The sequence below is a fragment of the Poecilia formosa genome, unplaced genomic scaffold, assembly GCF_000485575.1.
Source record: "Poecilia formosa unplaced genomic scaffold, Poecilia_formosa-5.1.2 Scaffold402, whole genome shotgun sequence".
Lineage (NCBI taxonomy): Eukaryota > Metazoa > Chordata > Actinopteri > Cyprinodontiformes > Poeciliidae > Poecilia > Poecilia formosa.
This window is the reverse complement of record NW_006800341.1, coordinates 361683-387172: the sequence shown is the minus strand read 5'-3', so window position 1 is coordinate 387172 and position 25490 is coordinate 361683. Positions and strand designations below refer to the sequence as shown.

Genomic DNA, 25490 nt, shown 5'->3' with positions numbered 1-25490 from the left:
TCAGGCATAAGTTCAATGATTGACTTTGTTGTCATCTCAGTGGATCTATGGACCCATATCTTGGACAATCGGGTGAAGAGAGGTGTGGAGCTGTCCAGTGACCACTACCTAGTGGTGAGTTGGCTCTGGTGGTGGGGGAAGATGCCGGTCAGACCCCAAGGTATTATGAGAGTCTGCTGGGAACGTCTGGCAGAGTCTTCCATGAGATTAAACTTTAACTCCCACCTTCGGGAGAACTGTTCCAGTGTTAACATATTCCAGTGGCGGTGGGAGACATTGAATCTGAGTCAAGTCTGCTTTAAACACTTTTCCACATCTTTCTTCCTGACCTCTAGCTGCGTTACTTGGACTTCATGATGCCGTTTGCTCCCCAATATTCTCTTAATCAACCTCTGAGGTGTCACAGAGCAGATGGGTTTCTACCAACATTAGATTACACACAGGTGGACTCTATTTAGTCATTAGCAAAGAAAATGGGCTGAATACTTTTGCACATTGCATTTTTACATTTATAAGAAATGTTGGCCTTTATATTTGATAGGAATGTAAATTGATTTATGTTTGTGGTTGGAATGTGATGAAATATGGAAAAGTTCAAGGGGTATGAAAACTTTTGCAAGCCACTGTATGTCACTGACTTATGGGGGGTGACAACACAGGTAGAGGTGGTCTTCATGGAAATGACTGACAGCCACCCTCCCTGAGGCCAGTCCCCACCTTTAGAGCTGGACTGTACCACCCGACCAGACCGCAGGGGGGAGCTCCTGTGTTTGCCCAGCCCAGACCGACCCATTAGAGCCGCCAAGAATTGAGGGGTTCTGGGCCCTACTGAAAGGTGGAAAGGGTTAGGGGGGAAGAGGGGGCCTGAGAAAACAACCCCACACCCAAACACCAAGAACAGAATTTACCCCCAAACACGCAAAACCTTTCACACAGCACATGCCACAAGACGTATGCAGAAAGTGAGACACATAAAGCAGTTACTACACAGAGATAGTAACTGCGTGTGGCAGTAAGGTGTGGCAGGATTTTGCTCATAACATACAAATGTCAAATTAGATACCAAATTTATTTAAGCAAAAACAAAAATTATGAAGTTAATTTGTGCCAAATATATGCAAGTGTGTTTAATGAATAGCTACAGGGTCAGAGGAGCTGGACTCGTTCTTTCAAAGTTGCAGTCCACATGACTGAGGCTCTCATTCCACGTATTTTAAACCAGTTCATAAACAATGCCAACATTTGTAATGCCTGGAAATCAGCTTTACTAACCTAACTTTTAAAGACTCATTTCTGTTTTGCTCCACTTTACCACGTCAGTCAAAAGTGTTTGAAAAGCATTTTAACTGGATTAAATCTAGTTTAAAAACTGGTCATGACTATTAAACTGCAAGTCTAAAAGTCATAAATAAAGCTCGTGCTGCAATTTTTATTAATTTAGCCAATAACATGAAATACATGGGTTTCATTGACGAGCTTGGTTGCATTGCAGTTTCTGGTAAATGTATTTCCTGGATTTCCAAATATCTCACTACCCAAGTTTGTGAAATCACAGCATTTTTTTCTCTCAGCTACTCATATTATCAATGGTGTTTTACATGAATAATCCTTAGTACAACCATATTTTCCATCAACTTCATTAATATAACGGAGTCATTAGTATATCTCTATGTTGATGACACAGTTCTGATACAAACAACTTCAGCTAAGTTTTAGAGGGCTCCAAGAGGACTTCTCCAAATAGCACATATAGTTAAACATCTAGGAGATGAAAGTCATGGGGTTTGATAACATAGGCTGAAAACCGTCAAAAAATGCTATTATTTTAATGTTTTTTGTTGTTGTTTTTTTTTCATAAAAAAAGAGAAGAAAAAAAAAAGAGGTTTTATCAACTTTAGTGGCCTTTATTGGAGAGTGGGTTAACCCAAACCACAGAGTCCCTCAGAATTCCCTAACCCCTGCACTTCCCCCTCTCCAGCTTGGAAATGATTTCCATTAATGCACAGTGTCAGCTTGCATTCCAACACCATCAAAGTGACAAGTAAAGCTGAAACCTAAACATTCACAGAAAAACTGCTCAGTTAACAGCAGAAATCCCTGTGTGAGCATCACTTTAGCACAAATTAACTTTCACAGAACAAAACTTCTGCAGGATGACCATAGCTCAGGTTGGCAGTGAAAGTTCTACAGTATCTTTAAATTGTGATCTCTTTTATTAAAGTGTATGTGAGAATAGACAATTCACACATAAACATGCACGCTCCCACATACACCAGAGATAAAAAAAACAACACAAAAACAAACAAAAGATAAAACTGCTAACAGAACAAGAAAAAAGTCCAGGCTGGGTGAGTTTTCTAAAAGCTAAAACATAGAGAAAAGGTTAGTGTGAAAATAAAAACATCAAAATGTGATAAGTGAACAGAAGTTTTTTCATAGAAAGCAATATTTTCTGTTATGTTATCATTTGATCTTTTCTTTGACAGTATTTTAAAAAAGCAGGTCATGTTTCAGAATGTTAAACCAATGTCTCACCTTAGAACAACAAAGGATTTTACATGGTAATACTGATCATAGGATAAATGTTTTAAATTAATCCAACAACTACTGAATACAGACTACCAAATAAAATATTTAATTTTCATCCAGAAACAAACACAAATTTGTTCTGCTAGGATACATAACAAAAATAATTCTAAATGGTAGAGGAAAAATCAATAAAAAAAAAAACATGAATAAATTTTGAAAAGATAGATAATATAATGTACAAATAGCCATTTAGGAAATTAACTTCTTTCAGTCATTTTTTAAATTCCTGTATTTATTATTAACTATGGCAAGTTTAGTTGCATGAGCTCATTTTCTTCCATTTGACTTGTTAAAAATATTTTAGTAAATGGTGAAGGTTGGTGTTTTAATACTTTGTGCCTTAAAAATTCATGAATCTGCCATGTTAAAATAGACCTTTTAAAACATTGCCTTCATTGTTTATGCAGTGTTCAGGAAATGAGGAAGCTGTGATCTGAAGGCAGCAGTCAGGTCTAAAAGCACCAGAGCAGCACAGTTCCACAAATCAGCATTTAGCTGAAGGTCATTAAAAACTCCTAAAACAGCTGATTCAGAACTATGAAATTGTTTCAAACTGAACTGAAACTTAGATGCTATGTTCAAAGAAGACTGAAAAATAAACTGTGCCCAATAGCTCCATTAATGGAAGAGCACATGGAGCCACCTTTACCCTCAAAAATAACATTGCTGAGCTCAGCTTAAAAAAAAAAAAAAAAAAAAAAAAACACACACACACACACACACACACCATTCTGGAGGCAATGTTGCATAGAGAAATTAAGCAAAGTAGGTCATCAATCCCCTTTTTTAACTTTATTTATATCTTACTTTTCCAAAAGAGATCAAAGAAAAAGTTGTCCCTCCTCTCAGTCACATTAGTACATGCATTATTCTGTAATCTGACTTGTAGTTATTTTTAGAAATTAGCTGCAAAATGTCTAAACTTCCATCTCACTACATTCAACTCATTATTCAATTTGTTTTGATTTTAAAAGTTTTAAGTGAAACGAAATCATAGTGTTGTGATGACAGTCTGACATCCACAAGCACTTAACAGTAGCTTATAAGCAAACTGAATATTACATTAATGAGACTGAGCATATATTTTTAATGCACTGTAATACAGCTAATATCAAAACTATTTTTCCGATATATTTTCTGATGCAGTCTATGATGTAGATACAGTCTAATTCTGACAGCAAATAGCATATAAACCATGTTTTGTGCTTTAAAGCACCACTATCAAAACTGTGGAACATACAGACCCCAAAATACAATGCATGGAAAAAAATCTATGAGCACTCTTGTACATTTCTCTTGTTTACTTTTTTGATCACATTTGAAGACAAAGAAAACCCAAGTAAAGACCAAAATAAGCTTCCAGATGAATATTTCATTTCTTAAAAGGAGAAGAAAGTGATTCTAAACCTGGCTCAGTGTGGAAAAGGAATAACCCCTGATAACCTGCATGCTGGGCACAACAGCTGTCAGAGTGTTCGCAATAACAGTCTCCAACATCGCTGTGGAGAAACATTAACCCATTCTTCTTTGCAGAATTGTCTTAACTCTCTAACAGTCACACTTAGACTGTCAATTTCCAAAACCACACAAAAAAACCTTGTAAAAGCATACATTGGGTCAGTATGACCCTGCCGCAACATGCACAGATTAAAAAAACTTGTGGGATCTAAATGACCCCGTCTGTCAAGAGCGTGGGAGGGCTAAACATAGAAGAGTTTCAATCATTCATTTCGTTTATTTCTGCCATTCCAAGGTGGGCTTGTATGCTTTGCATCTTTGTCCTGTTTAAGATCAGGAAGTGACATTTTCATTCAGAAGAGCAGGATTCACAATTTTATCAAGTGTTTCAGGTTCAGCCAAGCAAGACCATCACACAGCCACCACTATGAATGTGACTTCCTGTATCAGTCATTGAGTCATTAATGAATCTTGGTAGGCGAGCTACTAGGTTTCTTTCTTCTTCCTTGATTTTTTTCCCCATTTGTACATAATGGCTCTTACTGTGCTGGAGTCCCAGCACAGGAATGGCTTTGCAATCACTCACTTTTAGTCTGTTTTAGTGCTGCAAACATTTCTGCCTTAAAGGGCCTAAAACATATCTGAAAAACTGGCAAGTTGAAACCATATTTTGTCAAAAATAGTTTTTGGCATTACTTCGGTCACACTCTTGTTAGTAGTGCAGACCATTTTGTTGGACATTTCTACTGGTATTTTGATAATCTATCTTTGGTTAGAAACTGTTTGAAATTGCAATGCCTCACTAAAATGGGACTAATTGTCATCTCTTCTGCTTTATAGATTGAAGCCAGGACATTGGCGAGGCCACTTCAAAATGGTATTATTACTTCTAGCCAAAAGTAGTAATAGCTAATGGTAGTTTTCACTGACATCTCAGAAGAGAGATATTAGTGAAAACAGTAAAAAAGAGAAGAACCCCTAGATCCAAATCTGACTGCGGGTATGAATAATTTTGGACTTAGGCTGTTGTATGTATACAACAAATGACAACTTGACATGAAAGTCATTCTGTTTTCTTAAATTTTATTTTTCTGTGAGGCCTGAACAATATTCAGCTTTACTAGACAAACAAAAAAAGAAAACAGTTCATATGATTGCAGACTGACTCTCTGGCTGGCGCAGAAGTTGACATAGCAACCGGTACACACTGGCACGCTTCATAAGAAATGTCGGTGTTGCTGGAAAGCATAATGTGTGACTGAGGCTAAAAATACTTGTCCTCCATCACAGAAAACCACCAGAACCATGTTTCTTGAATTCTTTTAAAGGGATCCAGCCAGGTGAGTGTCAGCATGTGCTCATACAAGAAGCAAAATTTAAAAAACTGAAAACAATTAGAAATAAAAGGTCAAATCCCAGTTACTGAAGAGACATACATTTGCAAACATAACATGCATGCTGACTTTGTTGTATTACATACTGAAAAGTCACTCTGTTTTCATTTAGTTTTTAGGACAAAAATGAAAAAGGTACATTTTACTAAAATGGTAGATTTCCAGATAGAATTAAAACAATCTAAAAGATCAGAGTACTGAAGCAAGACTTAAGCTAACACTGAAGTTCCCACATGATTCTAAAAAGACATCATCCAATGGATGGTAGGATTTCAGAGCTCTACCTTGGTGTATGAGTGCGTGTGCGTGTGTGTGTGTGTGTGTGCGCTTTGTGTTTTGATATGTCAAAACACACACACTACTCTGACCCTGATTAAATATTCTCCTCACATCACCTTTCTACAAAATTTACACACACACACACCCACGCGCGCACACACGCACGCGCAGCGACTGCAGAAGAGCTAACGAGCTGTGCTTTTCTGCTGAGTTTGACATGTAAGAGAGAAGAGAATTAGACCAGCCACTCTGCGGTTGTGTGTGTGTTTACTTACCAGCAGTGATGGTATCCTTCTCTTTGGCATTGAGTTCATCCACCTCAGCTCTCCTGCGCAGCTCAAACCTGCGAGCATGTCCTTCTCGGGGCTTCCACAGTTCCTGGAGCAACAGCGGCTTCTCGTTGTCCCCAAGTGCTCGCAGGCACTCAGTCCTCCATGCCCCGCCCCCCTCCAGACGTCCGATCACATCACACAGCACATAGACGCGGGCTGCATCCTTGCTGAGCGAGTACCGCTCCAGCGCTTCCTTCACGAGTTCCTGAGCACTAGAGCGGGGCGTGGCCAGGACACTCTTGTAGTTGGCACCGGCACAGATCTCATCTCCAAAGATCTTCAGCACCCCTGGGGCCGAGCTCTGAGTGGAGAGTTCAGCGGGGTCATCCGCTGGCCGCTCTGGGGGTTCAGTAGTGGAGCGCCGATCCCCTCGAGTGTTTGTCCCCGTCTCTGCTGGGACACGGTCTCTGTAGCTCAGAGTGCGGTACAGGACCTAAAAAAGGATGTATTCAGTGAAGTACACATCATGAACTTGGAAGAATAAAATCACAAAACAAATATTGCAGTAAAAAGAAAACTTGTTTTCATGAAACATTCAATAGGAAAAATCAACAGATACCCATATTTTTTCACACTAATGAATTATTGTGAGTTTATTGCAAATTTTAAGCAAAAATTTTCAAAAACATTGGGTTGTACATCAAATCCTGGAGGGATTGCTTTAATAATTTCCATCGGTCACAGACATTTTTGTGGAAGTACATGACTATAACTCTGTCAGACCCCCCGATTTCTGTGTTTCAGTGGATTTTTGATTTTGTTGTTTTCCTTAAGCACCGCTGTCTGTGTGAAGAGCAGAGCTGAGGTAAGCCAAGTTAGCCTTTCCAGGTCAGGACATTCACAGCAAGGGGAGCAAATAAAATACCACAGAGACTACTTTGTAGATTTTCCTGCTTGTCAATATCAGTGAATGTTGTAAGACTTTGTTTGTTAAATTCTACAATTCCAACTATGTTTTATGTATGGTAAAAATGATAGGATCCTACTTTTTTTGTTTTTCTCCTCAAACAACTGAATTTTTTTTATTTGCATTATTGAGACATGAGGTTTTCTCAATGGAATTTGGTCACACTCTAGTTTGGGGATTGCCAAGATTATCAGTTAGAGAATGTCGTTATCACACCGTGACTTAACCTGATGACAACATTTTTTATGACAATGATAAACGATATTTACCCATTCGTAGCATAGCTGGACTCAAAATGCTTTGCAAATAGTTTTGCTAAGACAACTTTCACAGATGGTGTGGGACATTTGTATTTGAATTACTTTAGACACAATTAATTACCATTAAGAGACACCATGCAACCCCTCTCAAGTAGCTATGAAGTTATTAGATGGATAATTGTGTTTTTGCTGAATATTGTCTAATTAAAATAAATTAATCTGCTGTAAATAAATTAAGCCTGACATTTATCAAAGTTTTAGAGGGCTTTGTAGTCTTTGACCAGTGGAAAGCTAATTAAACCTAAACAATCCTTTTGCATGACAGTACAAGTAGCTGTACCTTATTCATTTATTTTATCAAAGTTATTTAGCTTTCTAGCAAGAAATCATATCATATGGGAGAAGCGATGTTTACATACCTGTGTAAAGGTTCTGCTCTGGCGCTTCAGGCGGCTCTTGGATGGCAGGGACATGCTGGCCCCAGAGGAAGAACCGTAGAACATGATGATGCTGTTGGCCTCACAAACTCCAAGTCTGACAGACAAAAGAGGAGCTGATGGATGCAGGAGGTTATCACACACTAGTTGCGAAGATATTTATTGTATAGTAAGCCCTGTACTTTGCAAAATGAATTAATCCTGATGGTAATGTGATAAACAACAAAAAAATATTTGCAAGATGAGAAATGTACCTTGACTTTAAGTATTATCACTTCTTTTGCAGCAGGAAGAAGGTCACAGTACCGGCTCAGACAATTTGCATTTCATTACACTGTCACCTTTCACTCTGAAAAAAACAAACAAACAAACAAACATTCAAGTATATGGCATGTTACATCAAAGTATCCCAGCAGTAATTCTAAACATTAAAGTGTCCTTCAGGTCCCTTCAGAGTCACATGAGTACCAATTGAATTTCTGCTATTTTAAATACAAAGCTGGAGTATTCTGACACTTATGCACTGGGAATAGCTGATTTTATCAAGGTTAAGTTTATAACTAAAAAATGAGCAAAACTGAGTAAATAATATTATTGAAACTATGGATGTTTTGGGGTTTGACACACAAACTATAAAAACATTAACATAGAAGGGAACTTTATGTTCAACTCCAGATCATAGAGATGTCACTGTGACTGTGAAACATTTTTGGCCAGAGGTTATATAGTGGAGTCAAAGAGCAACTGACAGAGAACAGGGGGCCAAATCTGACTCATCATTAGTATTTATGTGGCCCTCAACACCAGTGGTTCCCAACCCTCAGAGCAGAAGCGTGATTTTGGATCCTCCTTGCTGCCACACACCTAATTTAAATGAATAGGTCATTAGCAGGCTCCTGCAGCACTTGATATCATATGGAGAAAGTCATACATTGGAATCAGGTGTTCATTTAAAACTTGATGAATAGTGGATTTTTAATCACCCTGCATTAAAATACCACTACTTTCTTTTGGTATTCAGACAAGTACTGTTATCATAGCATTATGATGGTAGAAAACCATTATCAATTTTAAAATGATCCATGTGGTCTATGTTACTATTATATTGTGTTTCTGAAGACCTCTGTTCTAGTTTGACAGAAAGGCCTTTATTAGACCATTGCAGTGTTGAGGGGAATAGAGAAATGACTGATAAAGAAACAAAGATATTGTAATCAAGTCCATCTTAGCTTACTTTACTGATGAGTTGCCACCCGATCTATTTGCACCAAAATGTTGCACCTCCTGCAAACACTTGAACTGCATAAAATTCTTTTTTTTTTTTTAATATAGTAGTAGGTCAGCCTAAATAGATGATGTTGTAGCAGACTTAAGAAGTGCTGGGATAACGTGACTATTTTAAATGCCGCCTAATCCACAGTAATCTGGCCACTTGGCTGCAGTTAAATCAATCCCAGGAAACCCCTCCTTCGTCTACTCACAGTAAGAAAAACTAGTGAGTAGGTTCTATGTTTTACAGTGACATGTTTGAGACCCACTTGGTAATAATGTCTCACAGGCTATTGACCTGCTGTCTGCCCTTGTGTTCACCACCAGAAGGTCAGGATTTAATCGTGCACACACCCACCACTATCACGGAGAGATAAAACTGTGGAGCTCAACTTGTGTCTGCCCCGTTATTCAGTAGTCCGTCTGTTTACCACTTCGGACTCGCTGGTCGTCAGTAGCAACCGCCTTAGCAACAAAAGGCAGGAGAAAATCCTCAGAAATTAATCCGTTGAGGAGTCGGCAGGCGCGGCCTCTGACCGTCAGCAGGTGTGCTTAATGACTGTACTCCGGCTCATTTTATACTATTATCTAATTAGTATAAATACCACCCCACAAATAGAAACGTATATGAATGATTTACCTTTTTAAATTAATTAGGTTAGCTGGTGGAAAAGTTGAGTGCTTCAGCAGCGCACTCTCCTGGGAGCTCTCTGTGGGTCTGTTGCCTCAAAGTACTCACGTTGTCTGCAGTGCGTGGCTCCATGGTGCTGCCGGGGAATCCTTGGCTTCTCTCGCAATCCCTCTCTCCCCCCCACAAAGACAGAAAATCCCCAGAAAAAATGGATGGGGGATATACAGATGCTGCTGCGCCGTTCCCACCGTCGCCTCCCCGTCTCGAGTTCCCTTCCACATTCCCGAGACGGCCCCGCTAAGTTGGACAACAGACAGACGCGGTGGGTTCCCGTTCCCTTCTCCGCCGCGTGCCCAGCAATGCCCACAGCCCTATGGTAACCGCATTCCTACATCCACAAGGCCTCGCGGCCGAAACGAGACGGAAATGACCGAGCTCTGCTCGTCACCAAAATACACCTGCTTCGGTTTAAAGAGATGAAAAGGGCTCCCTCTGGCGGACACTTAATTACTATCTCTGTCTTCAATGCAAATAGCAGGTTGAAAACCCCTCAACAGGGTAGAAATTAATGAAAATTATTATTGAGTAGGTTTACTGGAGAGACTGTTTAGTATTTGGAAAGAACAGATAACGTTAAAAGTAATCTAAGTCACACCTACCAATTTACAGTGGACTTGAACTTTACCTAAGTGTTAAATCTTCAATTTCTGTCTAGCGCCATCTTTGATGAAAGAGAGAGTAAGTGCTTTACTCAAGCTAATCATTATTATCTGAGACACAAATAAAATTAAATTCTTTGTCTATGGTCGACAGATTTCGGAGGCATTGCTGTTGCTCTATATGTGGCTAATGGCCCTTTGATGCACATGTCTCAAATTTTATTTATTTATGGATATTAAAAACTTCCTTTACTTTGAAGTTAATCATGATAAAATTTCAAACTTACAGAAGTTTGAGTCTGAAATGACTAGAACTCCAGGTTTTAATTCCAAACAGAGACCTCTTGGAGTCTAAACACAATCCATCAGTGTGTGATTTCATGTCAATATAAATTCAGCTGACATGTGAAGGCATCTGAGATATGCTAGTGAATATTATTGACAAAAAGTTTTGTGGAGATCAAAGCACACATCAGATGGTCCAGGAGTAAAGTTTTGGAAAAGTTCAAAGCTGTTTTGGATTGTAAGACAATATCCCACCTTGAAATATGTTGCAGACATCTGAAAATGGAAAGTATACGGCACATCTATAAACCTGCCAAGCCTGTCTGTCCAAAACCCAGGACAGAGAAGCATGGTTGACATTGAAGATCAACACTAAAGCATTGAAAATGTATGTTTGCAGATGCTCTCCAACCAATCTGGCTGAGCTATTTGACAAAGAAGAACAGGCAAATCTTTTCAGTATGTAAATATGCAAAGCTGGTAAAAGACATAGCCTGTCTCCAAACTTGTAGACAGGTCAAACTTGATTTTAAACTTGTAAATACAGTACAAATTTAAAAAAATACACACAAAGAAAGAGACAAACAAAGATTTCACATCAAAGTACAGCAGTGGAGAAAAAATGTTTTAAACCATTTAAAGGAAGAGTTCAACAATAGAGTGCATGAAAAAGCATTTTTATTATAACAGAGATAGAAAAGATAAAAGCATTGTTAGCATCAAATCGGCTTATCACAGCACAGAAAAGCACCAGATACAATAACTAAACTGAAAACTATAGAACCATAAATGTGGGAAAATACTTTAGCTTTCATGGAACAGGGAGAGATCAGCAGCAGGACTAAAAACACTAAGCAGCTTCATAATCACAGAGCCTAAAAATAATAGTAATAGATATGCCGTTTGTAAAAATTTTGGAATTCATACAAAGTCTTATGTGCACTACATCTCTAAAAGAGACAAATACTGTAAGCAAGATAAAGAGAGAAAAGTAAAATAATTAAATTGCTTATGGAAGTAGTGTTAATACAGGATATGATAAAGGTACAATACAACACTCAGTTGTTTGATGTATCTTGAAGGCGTCAGTAAACACAGAATACAAATACAAGCTGTTTGGTATTCATGAATATGGTTCAAATTAGCATCAGTTAAATATCTTTGCTTCATTTAAACATATTTAAATCTACAATAAACATTAATATCCCACTTATCTGTGGTGATACATTTGTAATCATATAGAAGATGTTTTGTTAATTTTAGATTGGTTCATCTTTCTGAAATATCTACAGCTCAAAAAAAGAAAAAAATGAAACAATTGTTTGAGATTTACAGTTAGAAGTTGTTCAATCTTCTTTCTAATGATTCAATTCACATTATATTTTTGTAAATTGCATTTTTTTAATCAAAAAGGGAGGTAAATGTTTGAATACAGAGATTTGCTTTGACTAAACTTGTTGGGTAAGATTTGCTTAGTATCTGGCTTGGTTTCATACATTACTTAATGTTGTCAGAACGATTTACTTTGCTATAAACAGATTATGCATTGAGATTCCTTATGACCACCTTGTAAAGCAATGGTAATAGCCATTCTTTAAAATTAAAAAATAATTAAATTAAAAATTAAAAAAATGATGTGACTAATGGGTGTCAGCAGGGTTGATCACAGTGTATCCTTGTACAAACTCAAACATTTTCAAGATCCATATTTTGATTCACAGTCTTCCACATATATTGGCATACCTGGTAAAGATAAATTAATGAGATTAAAAATAATTAAGCAGTAGCATAACCTCACACTGAAAAATCTGTTGCAGTTATCATGTGGAGATTTTTTTTACCTATTCACTGTGTGTAGTTCTAATAACCCAATACACACTTTTCTGCTTTCTGTCTCAGTAGAATAGAAGAACGTAATGCCAGGGAAAAAGAATGCTCAGGCAACATGTTGCAATGCATTTGACACTGGAGATCACCAAGCTGCCACAGATACATGTTGACATGTCGCTTCACATGAGCATCACAGCTCCAAAACACCATGCATCCTGTATCTGAAGATGCACCGATCGCATTTTTCTAGCTGATCGTGATTACTGATATTTTAAAAAGCCTGACTTGCCAAATTCAACTTTGTCCAACACCAGTTTCTTATTGGGAGAAAAAATCTGTCTGAAAAGCCATTCTATATGACGAATATAGCAAGAAAATATCTATGCTGGCAACTAGGAGTGACTATTGTTAACAGCACACATGCAGATCTGAACTGTTGGTCAGACCTGTCAGTCCTTCATCTCTTACAGCAGAGCAAAATGTGACAGTAGATTATGTTCACTTTTGCCAAGGTAGATAAGATCAATGGATAAGACCGGTTTTTCATTTAGGTTTCAGTCGATCGCTGATTTACCAAAATTAAGGAATTGGGGACAATTTTTCAGTTCACCCTACTTGAAACACAATGAAATTGACATCTTCACATACTTTCTGATTAATTTGGCCAATAATTATTTGACTACTCATAGATTATTGAAAATGTAATTTTATCTCATTTAGCTGATCACGATGCAGCAGAACCAACTGCATTCCCCACCATTAATCCTATTGCACATGCACTACTTAGAACAGCAGGGCATCAAACGCAACACCCAAACTTCAAATACGTGACAGCTAGGACTTGATGTTTCATAAAAATCTCCTTCATTTTCTCACATTAAGACTTTCATACCATGCACTTCTAATACACCACCATAAGGAACAACAACGTGACAGCAAATTAAGGTAAACCTAGATCTTCACCCATTGCAATCCAGGATATTAACTTTATTTATTATTTATTACTGCCCTGACTGTAGATATGAGCAAGAATTACATAACTTAGCAGAATTGACATGTTCCCCTGCTTTTTACGTTGTCCTCCAAAGAAAAATTAGTATCACATTTATACCACAGAGAAAAGGAAGTCATGGACATCTACTTCAAATTTTAACACTCTTTGCTTAATAAAGTAAGTATACATTCTAACCTTACTTTTTCCTCGCTGAATACATTTGATTATATTCAAATTTAGATATTTTTGAATATAGTGATGTGAGATTATGCTACAAGGATGAAACATTAATTTATTTTAAGGCTTTTTACACGTTTTTACCATAGGTAACATTGTATTGAAACTTGATTTTAGCTGACTGATACCAAGCTTCCTGGCTCCTTTATAGCATACCTCAGTTATTGTCTGAATAGTAACCGTCATGTAAAACTTGTATAAAACATTTGCAAGTAACCAAGTGGAGCTGTGGTGACAACCAGACAGAATACAAACAATTGATGCAGGTTGGTGGTCCTTTAAATTGGGTGTAAAATCCTGAGTAGCAAACAACTGTTGAAACATGATCCAAGTCAGTTGCTTTTTTTTTTTATTCCTTTAAATGTTAGAGTTCTTGACCTTTTAGGTCCTCCTGCCACATTCATCAAAGCTTGTTTGGCAAGCAGAGTTAAAGACTCTTAGCAAATAGATACTTATATGTTCAAGCTATTTATATGTAAACACTGACAACCATGGGTTTTGGATTAATGGGTGTAAGATAGTAAAAGATACAAACAACTGCAGCCAGTAAGTAATACACACACACACACATGCACACGCACGCACACACATGCACACATACACACACACACACACACGTGCACACGCATGCACACACTCCTGAGATGCCTTAATATTGGGGCAAAAGTACTATAGCTTCAGTTTCCTTTCAGATAAGACGTATTGTTTAATCATGGTAGCGTGAGCTAACAGTTACGGCAGTAATTCAGCCTTCTGGCAGTGCTGATTCATTGTGGTTTCAGACAAAGTATGTCACTAGTTTTCACCTATTTTCAACACTACAATCACATCACAGGAAAATATAATCTCTGTATAAATGATACTGATGACATTCGTCTTTGCAAAATCTAACCAACAACACGAAACTGTTAGTATTCAGTAAATATACTACATAATCAGGTACCAAATAATTGTGGATGTATACAGGTCTGTAAGGCTGCAACCACAAATGTATGCTATATATACATTAATAAATTAGTCTATTCATGCTTATGTTGATAATTACAGTAAGTCACTAAAAAAAGGAAAAACTACTGATAAAAATAACAGTATTATGTGATATACAAATCTAGATTGGAAGTAAGAACTACTCATGTTTATCAGGTGTAAATTATGATTACAATAATTGCTAAATTTATGATGATAGTCAAGGCAGCTAATTGTAAACATTGTCTTCCTCTTGACATTAAGACAATGTCGTGAATTCAGCCTCTGAACACTGAATCTGGACGCGCACCACAGAGAGAAAAACCTCCAATACTAGTAACTAACCCCTGATCACTGGAATAAAATCAAATTACTGGAAAATACAGTGATATATATAACATTAAAATGAACCAAAGTGGGGATTCTAGCTGTGTCCAAGTTTACAAAACTGCCTCAGATTAATCACAACAAGGTGTTTTTGCTATTGTTTTTTTGTTGGTTTGTTTTTTTTTTTTTCATGAAAGACCTCATTTGTTGTTGTATAATGTATATATAATGTATAATGCAGGTTGGTGGTATCTGACATCTTTTATCATTATTCCAGGCTGTGACATTGTTGTAAGATTTACCCAACTTTTAATTAACATTGTCTCAACATTGTTTCCTTATGAGACAGTGGAGATAAGACTCAAATGAAGGAATTCTTGAGAAAAGCACAAGGTTTTCCAAGCAGCTGGGGCCAATCTGTGTTTTTACCCGAGGCTTCACCTCTGGTTTTGTAGCAGGGTCGCCAGTAAAATTGGGCTGAGTTATGTCATCTCCAACATCATTTGAACTTTACTGAAATGTTTTAATCCTACTTTTAATGTTAAGGTTATTATGATCCTACTGCACTATTATCTTTTAGCAATTAATCTTTCTCTGCTGTTTTCTTATCCAATCAACAGCATAAAAGAATTTAAGCAATGGTGATAATTGCTGAGAATACAGCATATTGTCAGGTGTGATATTCTGCACTCTATATTTCTTGGTGGCAACATTGGTGCTCAAAAGTATAAAACCTTTTCTATTGGTGACTGGTGTGTAGGTCAGACTGAGGTTCTGAAGCCTTTAGATTTTCCAACTTGATTTTCCAGTAATGTGTGCAGTTTGGATGTGTATGCACTTCTTTCTAGCTGGGAACTTTATTTCATAAAGAGTCTAGCAAACACATATTTTAATGTGCAAAGCACATTTGTTTGTATTTTCTAGCTGCCTGATAGGACTGCTTTTGTTGCAGCAGTAGAAAATGGTCCTGTCAGATGAAACAAGATGGCACCAGAGAGGGATGCCTGTGATTTGCTCATTTGTGCTGCTTGTGCACCCACAAACAGTCAAAATGCCTAAATGTACTGATAGTTTTCCAATTAAGTTAATTCTTATTTGAAGCAAGCCTTGAACTTGGACACAGCTCTCCCAAGCAGCTTAATCACAGGAGTCAATTCCTGTGAAGTCATCACTGATGTCATCTGGAGGTCTGGACCTGCCTGGGAGTCTGGGCGTAGAGGTACTTCCAGATGGCGTAGTAATGTATGGCTGCTCCCACAGCTACAAAAAGATGCCAGATGGCATGAGCGAATGGGACGATGCCATCACTTTTGAAGAAGACTATACCAAGACAATAGCAGGCTCCACCGACCAGCAGCTCACACAACCCGGACTGCTCCGGCTAGCGGGAAGCATGAGGGATTAAGGTGTTGATATCGGAAATACAGCACAGTGCAATGCATGCATTACATGAGTGACCTCACCATTGAGAAAATGACCAAAGCAGGAAAAACTCCCATCACTGTATAGCAGATCAACTCCATGAGTTTATACCTCAAAGAGAAAACAAATATAAAAACAGATTTTTATTCTTAGACGTCTGGCAGACAAAACAACTGCCAGAAGTTGATGCAAACTTATTGAACGATTATGTCAAGTTTGAAACAAAAGAGCAGTAGTTTTGTAATAGCTTAAGCAATTGGTTATCAAAACTTGTGTCAGGACTCCCTGTGGGTTAGGGTTAATTAATCAGTTATTCAATACACTGGTATAGATTATAAGTCATCCAGAACATGGTAATCTAAAGTGCGCACATAGAAGGCAACTGGTCTTCTTCTTAAAGATGTTCAATTAAATTTAATCTTTCTAACATCTACTCTTCAGCACTGACTTGCTTGTCATCTTAAGTGTTTTTTTTATTTTTTTATTCACACCTCTGGCCTGCCTGTTTTGGATATGTGACCAAAACAGGCAAACAGGCAGGTCCAGTAGCTCACGTCTTCCAACTGTCCCATAAGTGACTTAAATTTGAAATGTCTGCTTTTATATAACGAAAGAACTGATGCAGCATTAATTATTATTACTAGCTGTGGTGATATTTACCACATTTAAAGCATGACTGGTCAGTTGTATGGACAGAAAGCCAGTCTGAATTAAGTAAAGGTGTCAGTGTGAGAACAGACCTCTCATGATAGAAAAAGACATAGGTGGTTCCAAAAGACGCCATGACCCAAACCAACCAGCGCATGTGACATGCCCACGGACCCAGCTCCCGAAGGTTTAGCCTATAGGAAGAGAAGCAGCAACAGCTGCAAACTGAGTTCCTATGTAATCACATTTACATTCTCTCACACACAGACAGCAAGCCAGTATGCTTACCATGGAGCATAAGAGGCTGCGATGAAGAAGTAGATCACCATCCTGTCACACATGTGGAAACACTGCTCCACAGAACTGAAAAACAAAATATTTTTTGCATTTATATTTTTACGTAATCTCAGGCATAATATCACTTTAATATGGCCTTGTAAAAGTATTCAATATTGTCTTACAGACAGACAGACAGACAGACAGACAGACAGACAGACAGACAGACAGACAGACAGACAGACAGACAGATAGATAGATAGATAGATAGATAGATAGATAGATAGATAGATAGATAGATAGATAGAAATTTTGTAAAAAAAAAAAAACATTGACACCTCAGTCCTATGGTCCTTCTGTTACCACATCCTCATAAGGATTTGTAGTGACAGACCAACACAAAGTAATGCATATATAATTGTGAAGTCCAAAGAAAATCATGCATAGTTTTTACATTTTTAAAGAAAAAGCTTCTTTTTTTAAAAACGAAAAGCTGCTGTATAAAAGTTGGCGTGATATTTCTCCAATGCTATGTAAATGTGTCTTGGTACCGAAGGTGGCTTTTCTTCCAGGCCACAGTGTGGAACAGAGTGGAGATGATGAAGAGCGAACTGAGCCCCGCCCCATATACCCAGGCTGACAACCGCTCCCATTGGTCTTCTGACTCGTAGTGCAACAGTGAGCTGCCCAGCAGGCTGGGGATTATCCACATCTAAACCAATTTAGAACATAAATAACACATTAGATTACAGAGGATAATACACAAACTAGCAGGATGAAAGCACAATTGTGCATGCAATAATGGCACAACTTTAAAACTAATTACAGTATGAGTGTCCTGCTTTATTTTTAATATCTTACAGATCAGTTTATATGTGGTGTGTGTGTATGCATGCGTGTGGGTGCGTGTGTGTGTGTGTGCGTGTGTGTGTGCATACTGACCGCATGTGTGGCACAGTTGGCAGCATGCTCATAGTCTGTGGGTTGATATCGCTTGTTAGGAGGAACACGGTTGTTCATAAACCTGTAAATGTTCACATATCAACAAATTTAAATCAATTTTATTAGATGTTAGCTTAAACAAGAAATGCAATGTTTTATTCTAAGACATTTGCTTCTATTTAAAAAATAAACAATTAAATAGAAAAGTCTTTTGATTCATGGATATCATGAATCACAAGATTCATGATGTCCAAAAACTAATAGAACATAAAGTAAACAGGTCAAAATAAAAGTAATAATATAAATTAAATGCAATTAAATAAACATCAAATAAAATTAAAGGCTACCTAATTTAGCCTTTAAATTAGGTAGCCTAATAGATGAGACTTACAATCAGATATTAGGATCACCAAAATTATTTCTTTTTGTTAAACTCCAAAATGATGAGAGAAGATCTTAAAATCAAGTTTATATTAGTATCTGGAAGAACTGCCTGTATTACTTGGGCTAGATGCTTTGTTGTCCTTCTACAAGTTAATGATTGATTTAGACCATGAAAATATCTGGCTTCCACTGCAGAAGCTCTGACTTTAGATGAGAAACTGTCATTAAATTATGACCATAATCTAATTCATGTTTAATATGTGTGAGCTGAAGGTTGGCCTGCTTCTCATGAACGCTGAACCTGTAAAATGCTGCATGTATCTCATAGTTGTCCATAAGTCCCCACCTCCACTCTTTCCTTTTGCTTAGCAACGCTACATCATGCTTCAACTTGTTGTCATGGCTGCAGTTGCATGGCAACAGTGGGTATCCACGGTCCCGTCTAGACCAGACGTTTGACCCTATGATTCCTTTTATAAATAGTTCACACAGAGAAGCTTCCGCATGTCCACACGTCCACTGCAGACAAACACATTAACACTGATCAGAGTCTCTGAGCACGACTGCAAAGAAGAAAAGGAGGTAACCCTCAGTGATGTCACTGTTGTCATGGTAACTGCAGAGCAGGGATTGTCTTTTTTTAACAACAGAGAACTCCTCGTTTATTTCTTCTCCCTCGCCAGTTTCTGTCGTGTCTTGACTTTCTTCCTGTGATTAAATAACATGCAGAACCAAATGCACAGAAATCCAAATCACGCAAACACACATGCACACACACGCCCATGCTCTTATGTTGCATCTTCCAGAAGCAGATTTCGTAAGAGACCTAGATTTGTCATTTTCTCACATAAACACCCACCTATAAGAGCGGTGAGATCCAAAACACAAGCTGCTGTCAAAAGAAGAACATCCTCCGCTCTAGATCGTTTGGTTTATATGGGCACTGGAAAAACTTCAGTCAAAGAAAGAGTCTAGAGTTAAAGGTCTCACAGCAGTTTTCTTTAAAAAGGACATAAAACATTATCTGTATTTAGTATATTTTGGGGAAGGAGCGTCTCTTCTGAGAATCGCCCAATAAGACATGTTTGAGATCTCTATTTTAAGACACTTTGGACCGCACATAGTTTGGGCTTTCTGTCCTGAGTCTCACATTGCGTTCCTTTAACCGAATTAACATTTTAAATTTTCCTGTGTAATTTGGAGACCCTGAAACAAACAAACAATGTCATGAATACAGGTGAACCTTTGGAGAGGTCCAGGTATCAACAATGTTTATAGAGCCAAAAGGGAAAGTCATTCACGTTCACCCTCTCCCTTTGTAAAGGAAAGTATTTTTTAGCAGCTTGCTCAAAAACAAAAAACAAAAACAAAACAAACAAACAAAAAAAACACCCAATATCAGCATTTAAAATAGAATCAGAAAGAAAATTTGCATCACCCCTTCATCTGGTAACCATGTAGGTGGGCCCACTTGATAGAATCAGTATCAGCTTACTTGTTCTTCAGCAAGGCCATTTTTAAAGTATTCAAACAATGACTGTACCAATGAAAATCGACTAAAATAAATAGATAAAATGTTTAAGTCGAAATTACAAAATGTTTTTCCAACTCTATACATCCACTCAATAAATTAGATATTAAAACCAATAAAAATGTTTTGTTCATTCAAAAATGTCAGCTAACATAGTCAGAACTCCCTTTTGCATGACTAACTGCATCTATTCAGAGTGGTATGGAGGCCCTGTTGAGGTATCTAGAAATTCTAGGACCTTCTGCTCCAGAATAGTGTGGTGTGCCACTACACTTTTTCCTTCTACTCAACTTTCATTTACTATACTTGCACTCTGTGAACAGCCAGCTTCTTTAGCGTTGGTCTTGATAGTGTTAAACCATGGTATTTTTTCTTAGGGTCATGACGTGTCAAAAAGGACATCTTCACAAAATCTCTTCACTTCATAGTGTGCCATATTTCTTCTGAATAATTCATACTTTGCACAACATATTCAATAAATTTGAATATTTGTTCTGGTGAGCTTTGTTTGTCTAAAGATAGCTTTTGAAAAATAACAACCTTTAAGCAGGTATTAAACACACTTTTCATAAAATCTGCATTTCCTTCTTAAACATCCATCCATTTTCTAACACCCTTGTCCCGAACGGGGTTAGAAGGGGTGCTGGTGCCTATCTCCAGCAAACATTTTGGGTGAGAGGCAGGGTTCAACCTGGACAGGTCGCCAGTCTGTCACAGGGCAACACAGAGACAAACAGGACAAACACCCACACACACACACACACACACACACACACACCAAAGGAGAATTTAGAGAAACCAATTAACCTGACAGTCATGTTTTTGGACTGGAGTACCCGGAGAGAACCCAGCATGCACAGGGAGGACATGCAAACTCTATGCAGAAAGACCCTGGCCTGGGAAGAGAACCTAAGACCTTTTTGCTGCAAGGCAACAGTGCTACCAACTGCGCTGTGCAGCCCCACTTCCTTTTTTTAAATTATTTTTAAAATTGGTTTGGTGTAATATTTTAATATTAAATGTAAATGTTTGCATTAGCTATAAGCGGAAAATCATCATTAACAGAAATAAAGTATTGAAAAGATCTGTCTGTGAAATTAATCAATTCAATGTGTTTTACTTAATGAATTGAGTAACTGAAATAAATGAACATTTGAATGATGTTCATTTACTGAATAGGTTTGTATTTACTCCAATTATCACATGGGAAAGTGGAAAAAAATCTGTTAAAAACATACATTTAACCTTTTTACATTTTTAACACTTGGTTTTATTGTTGAACTTTAAAGGATACCAGTTGACCATCTTGGTGCTTCTCTCCTAGATGGTAAATGATCTGCACTTGTATAGTTCTTTATCAAGTCTGAGGATTCCAAAGCCCTTTAGACTACAATCAGTCATTCACCCATTTACACACTGATGGTTGTAAGTCACACTGTAAGCTACAGCTGCTCTGGAGCAGACCAACAGAGGTGAGGCTGCCATTCAGTTGGTAACAGGTTGTCTTATCACCACCAGCAGGAAGAGAGGGTGAAGTGTCTTGTCCAAGGACACAACTGCAAAGTGACCCAGATAGAGGAAACATGGTTTCAAACCTGGCAACCTACCAGATGAACCCCCCACCGCCCGAGCCACTGCCGCCCCAAAATACACCAAATACAAAGTTTCATGTCTGCTTTAAATTTACACTATGTACATGTTTGGACTGTTGTACAGTAGTGTGATGCAAAGTGAAAGTGCTTTCCTCTCCCACAGTGGAAGCTTAAACCGCTCGGAGACAGACGACTACAGGATGGAAACGGAAGTGAAAAAATGTACTTATTGTATCACAAATATGTAAAAGAGGTGAATCATCCCATCTTTTCTGTTTCCCCTCTATTGGACTCTCTTTTGTCAAGCTGCTGTTTTTAGAGTGACACTCATTCAGAGATATTAATAACTGACCCAGCCCAGAAACTCACAGTCCTGTCCCAAATAAAGAGATTCCTCTATCCAGAGGCCACCTCTCTTTTTATTGTCAGTTTGTATTCTGTGTTCCTATTCTCAGCCCAGTAGGCCTGGGTGGGTTATAGTAACTTTATTACATTTGCTGACAATTAGCAGACTACAGGCTATGGGCCAGGAATAAATACTCAGTGAGTGGCAGAGAGGAACACCAGTTTAAAACTCATCAAAACCATCCAGATTCAAGTCTGGATGGTTTAGACTGAGAAATATTCATTAGATGTAAAATGCATAAAAACATTTGACCAAATACATTACTACCTTTGTTGACAGTCTCTTACAAAACAAAATTAGTAAAAAAAAAAATCACAAAGATGATTTTTAAGAATCTGAAAATTATCTTTTGCAGTATCTGTTTTAATGTTTAATTTACGTCATTCTGTTTTGTAATGTCTGTTTCTCAGGTTTTGTTCTCAGGCTCCTGCCTGCTGAGGCTGATGGTCAATTAGTCTATCTGGTTCTGGTAGAAATTTCTTTCTCCTAAGGGGGAGTTGTTTCTCTCCACTTTGTATGCTTGCTCAGGATGTAGAAACTCATCAGAGATTATCTTGTTAATTGACTGTATTGTAATTTATTGAGATGTGGCTGTGTCTGAGTTTTTAAAGAGAAAAGAAGAGATTGATCGGTAAAGCTTTGTGAATGGATATTTACAGATTGAAAATAGGAATCAGTTATTAGAAAATGTTACCAGCAGTGCTGACAATAATGAAGATAACTTTTGTGTCAAACAATAAATAAAATATAGAACATTGTGGAACAGTGCTGTGTAGTACATCAATTGCCCTCTTACAGATTTCTTCTGTTTTAGCTGCTTTTTTCTGACCTTCATTTTTTTATTAAAACTGCAAATTTGGAATAATTGTGTTTTATAAACGCTATCCCGACCCCATGTGAAAAACTAAATTATCCTTAAAACTAATAAATGGTTAATTCACCCCTAGTGTCAACAGCCTGTTAAAGTCATGCCAGTTAGAGGTGGACTTTCTGGTGTGTTTTGGATTGCTGTCCTGCAGCATCATCCTATTGAGTTTAAAGGGTTACATTTCAGGTCTCTGTTGTTTGAAAATTAACCCAACAAACTCACGTTCAGCTGATTAGTATAATCAGCCAATGAAGCAGCACAAGTTAGACAACATCGTTAACTTCCACCATCTTTGAGGATGTACTTAATTTTCATACGAGTTGAAATAACATCTTTCTATGGGATTAAAGGAAATATTACAAATTGATTACATTCCTTTTCAGGATTTTCAGGGCAAAGCAGCCCCAGACCAAAACTCTTCTACCACTATACTTGATGTTCTTTTCCTGAAATGTTTTATTACTTCACACCAGAGGTATACGCACACATTCCAAAGCATTATACATTTGTCTCCTTAGTCCACACTATATTTTGCCAGTCAAGGTTTTATTGGACAATGTGTTTTTTTTCTTTTATTTAGGGGTGAGGGGAGCCTCTCCCATGGATGCTAGTTTTACCAAGTCTCCTTATTGTTGAATTATAAACAGCCATGACAGAAGCATGCGAGGCCTGCAGAGCTTTAGATGTTGTTCCGGATTCTTTCATAATTTCTGGTGGTTGGTGCAGTTTTGGAGTAGTTTTAGTGGGCTAGCAACTCCTAAGAAAGTTCACCTCTTTTTCATGTTTTCTCCAAGTCTAAAAACCTTAGAAATGGCTTTATAATTAATTCCAGTCAGACATGTTGTTTCTTATCTGTTCTTTGATTTCTTTAGATCAGGGCATGATGTATTGCATTTTGTGATGTTTTAGCCTACTTCTGATTTAAGTTTTTAATGCCTGTCCTTTTACCTGGCTGGTTTGGATAGCTTTTATCCCATTTATCAAACCATTTTCAAACACGTTTATCCCTAGTGGGGTTGTGAGGGGTGCTGGGGCCTATCTCCAGCGGCCAATGAGCGAGAGGCGAGTTACACCCTGGAGAGGTCATCAGTCCATCGCAGGGCAGCTTTTATCCCTTCATATATTAACAAATAACTTCAAAACTGTGTGTTTACTCTGGCTTTTTTTTAAAATTAAAATTAGTCTGATTTTCTGAAACATGCTGGTCTGACAACAAACCAAAACCTGAATTAATCTAAGAAGAAAATACTTTCTCACAGAACTACATGGTGAGTGAAGTGCGTAAATACATCTGGTTTCAGAGAGAATGGTTCTGAGATGAAATATTGAGTTGTTCTTTCATCCCAGCATCCTCCTCCTCATCATCACCAACAGGACACAATTAGCTGCATACATGCAATACTCAAGCATTTGTTTAAAAAAAATTGAATTCATTTTGCCAGTAGGTTATAATGATACGCAAAGCTTCCTACCTACCTTACAAGATTCATTTACAGTGAAAATAAGCAACAGTTGACGGCAGACAGTAGGATTAAAAGCCTGTATCCCCGCTGAGTGTCGGTCGATAGAAAAACTGCTGCTGATGTGATGCAGTCTCTTCAGCTGAGATTGCAAAAGCGAGATTTAACACAACGCAACCAGCCGCTGCGTTTTACTGGCACTGTCCTCCCGTCATCTCAGACGGACGCATCCCGACCCACAGCTGCCTGTAACAGGGTCTGCTCCGGAAGTGTGGGCGACTGGAAGCGGCTGGACGAGACCCGCTCTGTCCGTGGTATTTCTGCTGCTGCTGAGCCTCTAATGTGTCTGCAAACCACCGCTTCACATCGTCATCACGACTCGATGAGGAAGGCTGTTTTGATTTATCTCAAGGCTGACACATAATTTTCAGAGGCTCTGATTCATAGCTGAGGAAATTCTGAATGCAGTTCCTGGTCGCGCCACTAGATGGATGTGCAGGCACATAGAGCGGGATTAGATTTTTGTCAAATTCAAAGTCATGTTGATATGATTTTCATGAGTTTGTATAATGTATAATTAATGTAAAACTTACGTGTTTGTCAAATGAACAGTTTTTCAGTTAATTGATAGCTCTACACACAGTAATGCATAATTGTGAAGAGAAAGAGTTTCCAAAATGTAAGTGTGGCATTTACTTTTATGGTAATACCCCTAAATAAAATCCAGTGCAACAAGCTGCCTTCTGATTCAGACGTCATTGAATCAGTAAATATAGAGTTTTGTGTAATTTAAGTTTAATATAAAATATAACTGCTTTATGCATGGAGTCTGCAAATTCTTCTCATCAAATCCTCAGTTGTAAACAGGTTCTCCAACTTCCTTCAACTTAGATGTAACTTGCCCAACATGGAACTCACCTCTTACCCAATGACTGCTAGAGATGGACATGTCATTAAACACTTTGACTAGGACCATCTCAGTCATTGAAATTTAGTTTTTTTTTTCTGTAGTTATGTCTGGGTTAGGGTTAGTATGGATATTGGATTTAGTATGGATGTGAAGATTAACTGTAAAAAATTTTTTTTTAATTTTCTCTGCAAAAAAAG

At 37.8% G+C, this 25490-nt stretch overlaps 2 protein-coding genes across 9 annotated transcripts in view; both read right to left on the bottom strand.

Annotated features, from left to right (window-relative positions):
• The window catches only part of radil (Ras association and DIL domains), a 36205-nt gene extending 26205 nt beyond the window's left edge, over positions 1–10000 (bottom strand). For 3 of the 7 annotated variants that reach the window (XM_016663052.1, XM_016663056.1, XM_016663057.1), the window contains exons 1-5: positions 9665–9999; positions 7911–8005; positions 7639–7753; positions 5996–6485; positions 718–828 (exon numbers count right to left, since the gene is read on the bottom strand). In XM_016663052.1, the coding sequence (XP_016518538.1) occupies positions 718–828; positions 5996–6485; positions 7639–7722 (685 nt within the window). In that variant the 5' untranslated portion in view covers positions 7723–7753; positions 7911–8005; positions 9665–9999. Of the gene's footprint in view, positions 1–717; positions 829–5995; positions 6486–7638; positions 7773–7910; positions 8006–9664 lie in introns of all 7 variants that reach the window. The other 4 variants (XM_016663055.1, XM_016663053.1, XM_016663054.1 and 1 more) reach the window with 4 other exon arrangements.
• Positions 10001–11161: 1161 nt separating this feature from the next.
• On the bottom strand, positions 11162–24835 carry LOC103154824 (monocyte to macrophage differentiation factor 2). Of its 2 annotated transcripts, XM_016663061.1 has the most exons (8): positions 24400–24835; positions 19386–19478; positions 18143–18224; positions 17752–17912; positions 17213–17287; positions 17017–17118; positions 16318–16387; positions 11162–16235 (listed from the first exon to the last, which is right to left on the bottom strand). In XM_016663061.1, exons 3-8 carry the CDS (start codon positions 18218–18220, stop codon positions 16032–16034), a joined length of 690 nt encoding a protein of 229 aa, XP_016518547.1. In that variant the 5' UTR covers positions 18221–18224; positions 19386–19478; positions 24400–24835; the 3' UTR covers positions 11162–16031. The 2 variants fall into 2 exon arrangements, with proteins under 2 accessions (XP_016518547.1, XP_016518546.1); XM_016663060.1 differs by lacking the exon at positions 19386–19478.
• Positions 24836–25490: the final 655 nt, after the last annotated feature.

Excerpts from the sequence above, each read along its gene's own strand:
- LOC103154824 (XM_016663060.1), bottom strand. Across the intron at positions 17,288-17,751 it reads TGGAAGAAAAGCCACCTTCG|TTCTGTGGAGCAGTGTTTCC; the intron begins GTACCAAGACAC and ends TTTGTTTTTCAG. Across the intron at positions 16,236-16,317 it reads CTTTGGTCATTTTCTCAATG|CCGGAGCAGTCCGGGTTGTG; the intron begins GTGAGGTCACTC and ends GCTTCCCGCTAG.